Below are 14,488 nucleotides of genomic sequence, written 5' to 3'. Positions count from 1 at the left end.
AGTTTTATACGGGGATAACCTGTACTGGACTGATGACGGAATGGGTAGTTATTTAAAGTCACCATTCCACAGTTTTATACGGGGATAACCTGTTCTGGACTGATGACGCAATGGGTAGTTTTTTTTTTAAATCACCATTCCCTAGCTTTACAAGGGGATAACCTGTACTGGGCTGATGACGGAATGGGTAGTTATTTTTAGGTAACCATTCCACAGTTTTATACGGGGGTCACCTGTACTGGACTGATGACGGAATGGGTAGTTATTTGAAGTCACCATTCCACAGTTTTATACGGGGATAACCTGTAGTGGACTGATGACGGAATGGGTAGTTATTTGAAGTCACCATTCCACAGTTTTATACGGGGATAACCTGTAGTGGACTGATGACGGAATGGGTAGTTATTTGAAGTCACCATTCCACAGTTTTATACGGGGATAACCTGTAGTGGACTGATGACGGAATGGGTAGTTATTTGAAGTCACCATTCCACAGTTTTATACGGTGGTAACCTGTACTAGATTGATGACGAAATGGGTACTTATTTTAAGTCACCATTCCACAGTTTTATACGGGGATAACCTGTAGTGGACTGATGACGAAATGGGTACTTATTTTAAGTCACCATTCCACAGTTTTATACGGGGATAACCTGTAGTGGACTGATGACGGAATGAGTACTTATTTTAAGTCACCATTCCACAGTTTTATACGGGGATAACCTGTAGTGGACTGATGACCGAATGAGTACTTATTTTAAGTCACCATTCCATTGTTCCGTACTAATTGAAAGCTTACTGTAAATACAACAAAGTCTAATATGGTAGTGTTTTCCAAGGGTAGGCCAACAAACTTTAAATTTACCCCCAATAATTAACCGTTTGAAACTGTAAATGAATACAATGTGCAAGTATTGAGGAGTTTTGTTTAGTAGAACGGGGTCTTTTTATAAAAACAAATCAAAATAAAACATGTTGCAGAGCAGGCAGCACGAGCCACATTTGTCTTTAAAGAAACTCTAGCAGAATAAGTTTACTAAGTGACCTCCAAGTTGAACCATAACTGTAACGCCAGTATTACTTCATGGATCAGAAATATTGGGGTTTTGCAATCTAGATACCATAGAAAGAGTCCAATTTAAATTTCTAAAGTATATGTTGAAAATGAAGAATTCTACACCAAATTATATTGTTCACGGAGAAACTGGAACAGTACCAAAAGCTTTAGATGTCGAAAAAACATTATTGTTAATTGGACACGTTTATGCAACAACAACAACAACGACGACGACGACAACAAACACAACAACAACAATCTAATTGTAATTTCTTCCGTTACATATAAAAGCATACATGTATTAAGCACAACGCAAACTTTACCTTAGGATATTTTAAAAACTCGTTACCACTGGTTCTTTGCTGTAAAAACCATTTTAATAAAGTGTAGGCCAATGGACACATGGGAAAATCAACATATCATGAATCCTAAATGGCTTAATTCAACAGTTAAACGTTAATTAAGGATCTGTTTTTAACAACATGGTGTTAACAAATTTACAATTCAAGCAAGAGCCAATTATATAAATGTTTCAGAACGTCTTTCGGCTATTAAAACTACCTTTTACTCTACACCAGTCTTAACTGTATCCTCTATTAAAAATAATACAAGAAACCATAGGATATACCAATAGAAACAGTTAATTGGAATAGAACACTTGTCAACGAAATACTATGTCAAACAAACATGTAACAAACTAGGTGACGAATACCATTTCTTATTTGAATGCCTCAATTTTTCATAATGAACGTAACCAGGTTATCAGTCCGTATTTTTACAGACATCTAAACATTTATAAACTCGAACGATTGTTTAATCATGCAAATAAAAAGTTTTATTAAATTTCTCCAAAATGGAAAATGGTTTTCTCAGACAAAATAGGGGAGCGCGGTATGTTGTAATATATGTTATCATTGATGTTTACATTTCTAGTTATATCTAGTATTTAAATATCTGTAAGTAAATGCATTTAATTTTCCAACACAAATAATATAATCTTGTATATTTTGTTGTTTCTTCTTCTTTATTGAATAAATGACTATCCTATTGTTTCAAAAAAATTTAAAGACAATTATATTCCATAACAATATGCTCTTCTACCTATTATAAGTATCAAGATTATGAAGGTACAACGTTATCACCAATATCTTTGTATGTTATAACTGATTTTAGCCTCTATATTTTATTGTCTTTAATATGCACCTTAATGTTTTCATGTTGTACACGCATTTGAGACAATACAAGTATTGACTTGAAAAAAAAAACGCACGGATTTCTATTGTTACGAACGAGTTGCATTGTGCGTGTTTTTCTCTTTTTAATCCTGAGTGTGTACAGTCGAAACTTGCTTTATCGAACTTTATTCTTTCGAGGTTCTGGTAATGTCGACTTTTTCCGATTTATTTTCGGTTTAGTTCTACACCTTTTGTAGTTCGGTTATATTGAATGCTCGATATCTCGAACAATTTCCCGAGGTCAAAACAATGTCGACATAGCGATTTTTGACTGTTTATGTGTGGACTTATATAAAAAAGATTTATTCCATACATGTATGCCTAACATTTATCTGTTATTATCTATTTATAATTTTACTATACTAGTATTTAAACTTCTCTAATAATTATTATAATGATGGTGGTGTGGAATGGTGGTTAAGATGGCCAATTTTCTTTTAAAATATATATAATAGACCTCTGTACATTGAATACAATTAAACAGAACATTACGTGTACTAAAATATGTTCTGTTCTGTTCTGATTACAATTTTAGGTGTAATATATAGAGTGAATAAAAACACTGGCGAAGACAGACATGTTGTCAGCGATGTATTGCTGGACCGTCCAGGGCCCCTTATTGTGTTCAGAAACAGATCTGATATATGTAAGTTTGTGCACCTCTCGTTATATTTAAGCTATAATTATATACTAGCTGAAATGATATCACACGCGGTATACGTCCTAAAACCCTTTGTAACTTTCAGTACAAAACAAACATTTAGTATTTGGAAGCGCATTGAAATAATAAATATATCATTAGGTCTGAAAGAGTATTTCATTTTTGCTACAATAGTGATTCTCTGTGCGTTGACTTACACGATATTAATTCAGATATAAAAAGAAACATTTCGATTTTATCTGACCGTCGAAAGATGGACTTATCCGTAACACGAGTTTCGTTACTGGATCTTGTGTTGATTTTGATATATTTGAACTCTTTTTTAGGCAAAGCGAAACATCCCTGTTCAGATAACAACGGCGGATGCAGTGACGTATGCTCGGCCGATGTTAACGGAACCGTTACGTGTAGTTGTTCTTCGATGCTTCAAAAGCTTGGAGAAGACCAGAAGTTGTGCGTTGTAATTAGTGATAATTGTACAGACGTCCAGTTTTCCTGCTCAAACAATACATGTATCAGGTAAGGACTCTTCGGCACCACTTCTTGCAAATCACGCGAGATTACACATCACCATCAATAAACATCACCATCAATACACATCATCATCAATACACATCGCCATCAATACACATCATCATCAATACACATCACCATCAATAAACATCACCATCAATAAACATCACCATCAATACACATCATCATCAATACACATCATCATCAATACACATCATCATCAATAAACATCACCATCGATACACATCATCATCAATACACATCACCATCAATACACATCATCATCAATACACATCACCATCAATAAACATCACCATCAATACACATCATCATCAATAAACATCACCATCGATACACATCATCATCAATACACATCACCATCAATACACATCACATCAATACACATCATCATCAATAAACATCACCATCAATACACATCATCATCAATACACATCACCATCAATACACATCACCATCAATAAACATCACCATCAATACACATCATCATCAATACACATCGCCATCAATACACATCACCATCAATACACATCACCATCAAAACACATCACCATCAATACACATCACCACCATCAATACACATCACCATCAATACACATCACCACCATCAATACACATCACCATCAATACACATCACCACCATCAATACACATCGCCATCAATACACATCACATCAATACACATCACCATCAATACACATCACCATCAAAACACATCACCATCAATACACATCACCACCATCAATACACATCACCATCAATACACATCACCACCATCAATACACATCACCATCAATACACATCACCACCATCAATACACATCACCATCAATACACATCAATACACATCACCATCAATACACATCATCACCATCAATACACATCACCATCAATACACATCACCACCATCAATACACATCACCACCATCAATGCACATCACCATCAAAACACATCACCATCAGTACACATCACCATCAATACACATCACCATCGATACACATCACCATCGATACACATCACCATCGATACACATCACCATCGATACACATCACCATCGATACACATCACCATCAATACACATCACCATCGATACACACCATCAACAATACAAATCACCATCAATACACACCATCAACAATACACATCACCATCAATACACATCACCAACAATACACATCACCATCAATACACATCACCATCAATACACATCACCATCGATACACATCACCATCAATACACATCATTAACAATACACATCACCATCAATACACATCACCATCAATACACATCACCATCAATACACATCACCATCGATACACATCACCATCAATACACATCATCAACAATACACATCACCATCAATACACATCACCACCATCAACGAACGAATAGGTAGCACCAAATATGTAATAGTATAAATACGAGTATATGAAGTAATAATATACAAGACGGACTGTACAGGTGTCATCAAGTGGTATGCGCGAGGAAATAAAAAAACACAACTTTCAAAGTTCTAATATATTGTTAAATAATTGTTAATGATATAAATGATAAAAATGTAATTATGCTTATCGGACACGCCGTCGTTACATAACGTTCTGGATGAAACTGGCTGTAGAAAATGATTGAAATATGCTATTATAATATTGCTTCATGAATAAACTTGCGTCGAAAATAGAGCGTTAAACATCTGTAAGTAAGAAATGGGTGTAGAAATTGAAATCCAAGGAGTCTCTGGATGTTATGGTCACTTTCATCCAATTACAAACTTGCATCCACACATACAACACATCTGATTGGACAAGGGGCAGTGACAGAGTTTGACACTGTCAATACCCGTAATACCATGAAGTCATGCGACCACATGGTGGACAGACTCATACACTGTCAATACCCGTAATACCATGTAGTCATGTGACCACATGGTGGACAGACTCATACACTGTCAATACCCGTAATACCATGAAGCCATGTGACCACATGATGGACAGGCTCATACACTGTCAATACCCGTAATACCATGATGTAATGTATTTCTGACAGTTGTCATGTGACGTGTATGAATGTAAATATTATGCACTTTAGAAATAGGGGAGACATAATACAGTGCATGTCTGATTTATTTACAGTGCTCTAGTTAGGTAAAAATAGCGCCCCGCTGCCCTTCGTGGTGCCCAGCTGCCTTTTCAATCATCCCCCTGTGCCCCTTTTTTAAAGCCGCCTTTGATGATTAATAAATAAGCACAACAGGCACACGGCACAGTTCCGGTAATCATAATTTGCCCCAAAGCGGGTCTGAAATCGCAAGGTGATTAGCGATGTAAGCACACAAGTGGAGCGTGCTTCTCGCTTGTAAATGTTAAACTGTCTTTGTTTTTTATCCATTCAGATGCTTTTTAGGAGAAGAAATGTGTCATTGCAAAAAGGAGATTCCAAACACGTACACTTATACTACACCAACAAGAACACGTTTTATTTTTTATATTTAGACACCCTTCTAAATAAAAAACAACATTTTGTTAAAGCCTGAAAATGAAATGAAGGAAAATGTATTAAATTTAGTATGAAAGCCCAAGCCCAAGACCCCCCCCCCCCTCGCCCTTTTCAAAACCTCCACCAAGCCCTTTTCAAATCCTGGCTGGCAGAACTGCATCTGTCTACACACTTGCCTGGCTGGTTTAAATGACTTAGATTTTCCAAAAAAAATAAAAAAATAACCAAAAACACATTTAGAAATTATTTAGACTCCTAATTCTTAAAACTGAAAAAACACACACACACACATATGTATATTGACGTTGTAAATGAAACCTTTTGTCATTTTCCATTGAAAACAACCTCGAATAAAAATAGTTTGTAAAATGTATACAAATAAATTACTTATTTATACTAATACTATTTTTTATTAATTGACGTGTTTTAACGTTATTTGTATCACTAGGGTAAGTTAAAATTGATTCCCAGTGACGATTACTGCATAAATGATATAATTCCTTTATTATTCCTTCTTAAAAGTTCTTTATAAGGCTAAACTGCTTAATTGAAACTACAACGCAATCTACAGACAGCACAGTTTAATATAAGGAATTTGGACATTATAAACCGTTCATATCAATCCGTGGCTGTTTTCGGTGTTCAGATAGTGAAAACAGAGGTTGACTTGATGTTGTTATTAAATCGGTCTATGAGATATATAAAATCAAATATTCTAGTCCGCTGCGATTTTCAAATGTTATTCAAGAATTTGGTGTTTTAGTGAAACAGGATTTAATCTCATTTCAGCATTTTGTATCTTTGTGACGGTAAGAAGGACTGCGATAATGACGAAAACGAACAGCTGTGTGGTAAGTAAACATAATCAAACATTACTGCAGCAAGTATACGTAGACACACATTACTGCAGCAAGTATACGTAGACACACATTACTGCAGTAAGTATACGTAGACACACATTACTGCAGTAAGTATACGTAGACACACATTACTGCAGCAAGTATACGTAAACACACATTACTGCAGTAAGTATACGTAGACACACATTACTGCAGTAAGTATACGCAAACACACACTACTGCAGTAAGTATACGTAGACACACATTACTGCAGTAAGTATACGTAGACACACATTACTGCAGTAAGTATACGTAGACACACATTACTGCAGTAAGTATACGTAGACACACATTACTGCAGTAAGTATACGTAGACACACATTACTGCAGTAAGTATACGTAGACACACATTACTGCAGTAAGTATACGTAGACACACATTACTGCAGTAAGTATACGTAGACACACATTACTGCAGTAAGTATACGTAGACAAATATAACGTCAGTATGTATACGTAAACAAATATAACTGCAGTAAGTTGACGAGCAGGAGCATTATTGAGGTTTGTTGACGAACACGAGCATTATTGGGGTAAGTTGACGAACACGAGCATTATTGGGGTCAGTTGACGAACACGAGCATTATTGAGGCAAGTTGACGAACACGAGCATTATTTAGGTAAGGTGACGAACACGAGCATAATTGAGGTAAGTTGACGAACACGAGCATTATTGAGGTAAGTTGAAGATCACGAGCATTATTGAGGTAAGGTGACGAACACGAGCATAATTGAGGTAAGGTGACGAACACGAGCATAATTGAGGTAAGTTGACGATCACGAGCATTATTGAGGTAAGTTGACGAACACGAGCATTATTGAGGTAATTTGACGAACAGGAGCATAATTGAGGTAAGTTGACGAACACGAGCATTATTGAGGTAAGGTGACAATCACGAGCATTATTGAGGTAAGTTGACAAACATGAGCATTATTGAGGTAAGTTGACGATCACGAGCATTATTGAGGTAAGGTGACGAATACGAGCATAATTGAGGTAAGGTGACGAACACGAGCATAATTGAGGTAAGCTGACGATCACGAGCATTATTGAGGTAAGTTGACGAACACGAGCATTATTGAGGTAATTTGACGAACACGAGCATTATTGAGGTTTGTTGACGAACACGAGCATTATTGAGGTAAGTTGACGATCACGAGCATTATTGAGGTAAGGTGACGAACACGAGCATAATTGAGGTAAGGTGGCGATCACGAGCATTATTGAGGTAATTGGACGAACACGAGCATTATTGAGGTAATTTGACGAACAGGAGCATTATTGAGGTTTGTTGACGAACACGAGCATTATTGAGGTAAGATGACGAACACGAGCATAATTGAGGTTAGTTGACGATCACGAGCATTATTGAGGTAAGTTGACTAACACGAGCATTATTGAGGTAAGTTGACGAACAGGAGCCTTATTGAGGTAAGTTGACGAACACGAGCATTATAGAGGTAAGTTGATGGAAACGATTGTTCTGATTTTTTCGATGATTGGTATCATACTCGTATTTATAAAGAAGTTATTGTATTACAATGCTTGACATGAGTCCTTATATCGTGTCACTCTATAACTGGCTTGGAAGTAATTATCTCTAGTAAGTAGTGCTCATACATACTGATTAGACTGTATTTGCATGTAATCTTTAAGTACGATTTAAAAAAGTAACTGAAGTTACTCTAGATAGTGATTGGCAATGATTTGCATTTAATGTTGAAATAGTTTATGTCGGTAAGGCCATTTGTATTCGACGTAGTGGCCAATTGAAACATATCGGCTTCGGGCCACTGCAGTCCATTATTTCTTTATTATGGCCTTATGGATACATTTTCAGCTACACTGACCTGTGGTGAGGGATATTATAAGTGTGATGGAGACCGATGTATACCAAACAACTTTCAATGTGACTATGATCTGGATTGTCCCAAAGGGGATGATGAACTGCCTTGCGGTAGGTAGAGTTGACTTTCTACAGCCGATTGTATTGACAGCGACCTGAGCACGAATAGCGCTCTCCGGAAGGAAGCGAACTTATACCTAGCCCTCAGAAACTACGATGGCTTTTTTGTCACGTACTGTTTCATATGAATTTGTCTCAGAGCGGTAGAGCTTTCAACACAAGCAAGGCTTCACTAGATTATTTTTGTCCGACCCACAAAACCTCCTTAATTCAAAAAGAGACTTGTTTCTAGCCATTTTGGCCTGTCCGTATTACATAGGATGTAAGGAGATGTGTTCAGAAACAAAGGACGTTGTTTTACTGATAATGTTTGGCCTTGATTGTACGAAAAGGATTAATATTGTAGCAAACTCAAACGTAATAATGATTTTTAAATCGTTGGGCGGTTTGTCACGTTGAATGGTTTTACCAAATCAGCCGTCAAGGGATATGTTTCACCGTGCTTATCAGTGAGTTTGCGAAACATGTTTTATATGTTGTGTATGGTAAACTGACAGTTAATGGACTCGCAACTATCACAGACATAACTTTTTGACCGTGTTTTTCATTTCATCTTCATGAATTGTTAAGTATACTGTGGTCAAAATGATTTCCGAAATCCCACATGTTAATCAAAAACTAATATAAGTGCAGTCGAACCCCGATGGTTCGAACTTCGAGGGACCGGTGTAAATACATCGAGCCTCGGAAAATTCGAGCCAAACGGGAATGATAACTTTCAATTAAAGATATCGGTCCTTTACATTCAGTTCGAGCCAACCAGTAATTCGAGCCAAGCGAGTTCGAGTCAACGGGGTTCGACTGTATCTGTGATGCATTTTCATTAACAGTCAGTATACATGTATGTATAACAACAACCTTTTGTATTCTAGATTATCCTCCCTGTCTCAACGGGACGTTTATGTGTAAAAACAAGCGTTGTATTGATGAGGGATTGGTGTGTAACGGCATAGATAACTGTTTCGATGGTAACGCTACGGACGAAACAGATTGTCGTAAGTAAAGCACGTTTGATTGTTTGAATTGTGATTTCCAATGTGTTGTATGACGTTTTAAATGACGTCCTTTTCTTAAGCGCGATAAGAGCCAAGATGGATTGCTGAATCGATGTTATCCAATTAAATATTGTTAATTTAAATTCATGTTAATGTTGGATGTCTTCTTTTTAGCAATATGTGGATATTATAAGTTACGCGGTTAGTAGGTGACCCGATATGTGATATACGGGGCAAAGGAAACCATATGTAGCTGGAACCCGAATACGGTTTCCTTTGTCCCGTATAAACTATATCGGATCACAAACTAGCCCCGTAACGTATATATCACATGGAAAACCTGTTAACATTTTTTACTGATTCATCGGAATATTCATCGGAATCAGAAAAAAGACGCCATTCCTGGACCAATGGCGTTGCGTCATTAGTGTTGGAGACGTGATATAAAGCGATATATGTATTTGAACAGAATTATCTATATCTGTATGGAAGCATCGCTCCGCCTTGTCTCTTGTTGGGAGCTAGAAGTTTCTACAAACAGCAAGGGCCATAACTCTGAATGAAACAATATTCTCGGACCGACGACAAACGAGCGTCCGAGTTTGCTCAGTCGCGCTTTTCATCGCATACCACAATAATAACAAAAAAAGTTGATGCCGGCGCAATGGAATTAAAAGAAAAACCTGCATGCAGATACCAAAAAATAGTTATTATTTCAATGATAATATTATTTTTTATGTTGGGTGTACATATGCTCGAAGGACATTATGGTTAATAATATTGTTACACTAGTTTCAGCTCGGAATTATAGATAATCTGGGGTTATTCCTCCTGTTAAAACTAAATTATACAAAAATATACATACGTTTCTTTGGAAGAAGTAGAGTCAATGGTCTAATACATAGATTTCAATAGCATGAAATTCACATTTTATTTGTACATGTTATGTGAATTCCTTGCTTTATATATTGTAAAAGTTTTTGACTCATATGAGTATATAGAACGGGGATAAAAATACAATACATCAAGAGGGAATTATCTGGAGTTCATTCCTTCGAATGACATTTTCAAAACAAACAATTAACCTCAATGTTATTTTTTCAAAACTCGGCATTTTTGCTGTCGCCAAGGGAGATTACTGCGTAGGAGGTTTATAAACAGAAAGGATATTGTAATAGTACCATCATCTATTTAGGCGGAAGTTGGTATCAATCGGAACACCTCGACCTGTATCTATCTCGGAGATGGTCAAGTTGTTATGATTGAGTTGGTTATTAAAATGAAAATTTTCAAAATGATAAGCAGGGCTTTTATAATTTAAGGTTTCATTATCAATTAAAGTGTACCGTTTTATAAAACATACTAAACTTTATATTTTATCATGCAAAGTGGAAACCATTGAAATCATTGTTCTGCAATTTATGAACTAGTCCCTTAGTTGGAATATTTCTAAAGTAATATCAAATCTTACCTATAACATTTCAGCTGAGGTCGAATGCGGAAACGATCTTGTTAAGTGCCCCGGAGCTAATCTGTGCATATCGAGGCGACACCTATGTGATGGAGATGACGACTGTGGGAACAATGCAGACGAGAGTGGAGTGTTCTGTAGAAACACTTTATGTGCTGAAGGTGTGTTAAATGTTTTGTTTAGGGTCCCGCAAAATATTTCCATAGTAACTTGTGACTTATAGTAATCGCCCTGTCCATCCATCCGTCTGTCTGTTCGTCACCATTTGTTGTTGTTGTTGTTGTTTTTCGAATAGATAAAGAACCATTCCTGATATGAATTTAAAAAACAACAACATACATTTAATTAAATCAACAAATACTCTTTCAAGTCAACGCTACATAACTGTTATGAAATATTGTCCTTGTATCCTTGTTTAAATTCAGCGAATATAATTATAGTTCATCTTAACTTAAAAAACTTTGGAATAAATTAATAAAATAAATAATACATCACTGTGGCTGGTACGCAGGAGGGGGGGGGGGGGGTCTCTGACCATTGCGGAAGGCATTTATTATTTTAATGTCCTTATTTAAAGGTGCATTATTACTCCCAAACAGCATGATAAAAATAATTGTTTAAATACACAAAAAAGGATGAATATATGTCGAAAACAATGGTTCTTAAGGAGGATACAGAGTTTAATTTGAAAGAAAGTTGCAGAAAACACGGTTTTTATACCTAATGAGACGATCGTTGATCACGGTAAATCTTTATGCACTCACCAATCATTAATATTTTTGCGTTTCCAGCTACTAAATGCACGGTTACAATATCGTTACCAGTAAATAACATTTTACATTAATGCATTATTTAGTAAGAAGGTAAAGGTTTATCGCTCAAATTGTATGTTTGTAAATCATGTGTATGTATTGATTTTGAGTAAGAGTGCCACTTATATTGGTACTGTCGTACTTCACCACTTTAAAGAGACATACAATTCCCCTGCTGTCAAACCTGCAATCAAAAAGGGGTTCCCTTATCACATGATGTGCTGAAAAAAATGTAACTGTCTGCTGCAGAAATTCAATCAGAAACTGTGCATCATTTGCAGATGGACTTCGTGTGGAATTGTTTAAAGTATCGGTGGATAAAGAAGTTCCTTTTTACAAAACTGTTTAATTTATTTTTTGGAAGCGCATTTTATCCGGACGCATGTGTTGAGTATATGATTTGCCTAATTTCCAGAAAATGTCAAAGCTAAATAATTATAAGGCAATTACTTTATCGAGCAGGGTAAGTAAAATATTTCTGCAGACTTTCGCTAAAAACTCATGAACTGATCTGACAAAAACAATAGTATAGACGAATATCGCAAGCAGGATTTAGAAAGGGCTACTCAACCACTGATAATGTTTTCAAAGTACAATCTTTCATTCAGAAATATACTTCTCGACAACGCGGACAGTTCCATGTGTTTTAAATGGATTTTTGAAAGGCCCTTTATAGTTGCAACCAGCTGAAAATCAATGAATGCCTTACAAGGAACAATATACGAGGAAAAAAAACTTGTAAATATTTCGCTCAATGTACAGTTATCTGGCAGCAAGTGTCAAATTTAAGAATGGGCTCACAGATATTTATCACAATTATTTCTTCAACCAATATCACACATAATACAAAAAAACTCATTGCCCTACCTTCACATGTTTTACTTGTATTGTTTCCATGCCAATCCACTGTCACAGTAACAAAGTGCTCCATCCACTGTTTCCGCGCAGTTGGCATCCCCACATGGTTTCTCATCACCTGGGTAACAAGACATACAGGATCATTATAACATTATTAATGTTATATACTTTTTGTGAACCAAGCAGGGATGTTTGAGTTACTCAATATTTTTCAACTATTTATGAACAATTTGATTAGCTACATAAGATTTAAACATTGACAATGTACTTTTTACAAACGATTCTTGACAACTGCATGCTGACGACGTATATGCCTGTTTTTTGAAACAAGAACTCGGAAATATTGATATTTAGAAACGGCGGTCCGTTAGCAGAGTATTAAAAAGGACGACAACTTGAAGTCGTGTTTATTTGACATGAACGTAAGAGCGTAAATTACTCCCAATCTGAGCTGATCGATGACAAATAATATGGTTTGTGAACAAGCTTCAAAAACACTTGTAATATTAATGTGGAAAATATTTAGGCTACTTTAAACCATACCAAACGTGCAAACACATATGGTGGTACCTAAACGGTGTTATGCGTCTGAAATGTGGCGCTATTAACTGTCATAAAACACAGTAAATGTTGCTAATTATTTTGCGGCGGATCCGTGGTCTTAAGGTAACACACTTGACTATCAATCCAGGGGTCGCAGGTGACAGTGCTATACACTGTTGCACGTTAAAGAACGAGGATAGCTCTAACTAGGGTAACATTCTGTCTGTGCACTATGCTCCAAAAAACTAAAATGAATGACAATCTTAATGGAGCACTCGCCGAATGGGCAAGGCCCGAGTGCGAGTATGAATAAGCTTACACACCCACACCCTAATTATTTTGCTGTCAGCGAATGCGGACGAATGCCACTATCTGTCACTTATATGACAAGATATGTGAAATAAGGGGCAAAACTTATTGAGATGATATAAATTCAGCCTCCAAAACATTTTATCAGCATGAATTTATGTCGTTGTTTAAAAAAAATTCCATGAGTGGCAATATTTACATAAAACGTTTTTAAGCTTTCTATGTTTAGGAAATAGCTGATGATAGAAAATAGTCGCCTTATAAATATAGAGTGAGAATACAGATTTTGTCAATACCGCTTAAGTCGTTATGTTTATACTGTAGAAGTCGAATTTTACTTGTTGTTAATTTGTCCACTTTACCACGAATCAAGGAGATAATGTTTTGTTGCTGTTTGAGAGCCATCTTGTCAAATATTGAGGATGGCCATAGTTTTGTTTGCTTAAGAGAGTCTTCATACAAAGCTTTTATTTTGACATAAGAGAATGTCACGGTGTAATTTATTTTTAATATTTATTGTTAGTATTAATCCCATAATATTATACGTATTTTAGTTTCCAATTTTGAATTAATCTGGCTATGGGTTGCGTACATTTTTAACATTCTTTGAATGTATATTTGTCTATATCTAGTATATACATGTATTATCTTAATTTGTA

The 14,488-nt window shown here is 36.0% G+C and overlaps 1 protein-coding gene across 1 annotated transcript in view; it reads left to right on the top strand.

The window, feature by feature from the left end:
- The window catches only part of LOC128240732 (low-density lipoprotein receptor-related protein 2-like), a 165,517-nt gene that overhangs the window by 98,734 nt on the left and 52,295 nt on the right, over positions 1–14,488 (top strand). Inside the window, exons 47-52 of the mRNA XM_052957533.1 lie at positions 2,828–2,938; positions 3,280–3,472; positions 6,766–6,827; positions 8,716–8,832; positions 9,714–9,836; positions 11,322–11,468. Of these exons, the coding sequence (XP_052813493.1) occupies positions 2,828–2,938; positions 3,280–3,472; positions 6,766–6,827; positions 8,716–8,832; positions 9,714–9,836; positions 11,322–11,468 (753 nt within the window). The remainder of the gene's footprint in view (positions 1–2,827; positions 2,939–3,279; positions 3,473–6,765; positions 6,828–8,715; positions 8,833–9,713; positions 9,837–11,321; positions 11,469–14,488) is intronic.

The sequence above is a fragment of the Mya arenaria genome, chromosome 7, assembly GCF_026914265.1.
Source record: "Mya arenaria isolate MELC-2E11 chromosome 7, ASM2691426v1".
NCBI classification, from domain to species: Eukaryota; Metazoa; Mollusca; class Bivalvia; order Myida; family Myidae; genus Mya; species Mya arenaria.
This window is presented reverse-complemented; position numbering and strand designations above follow the sequence as displayed.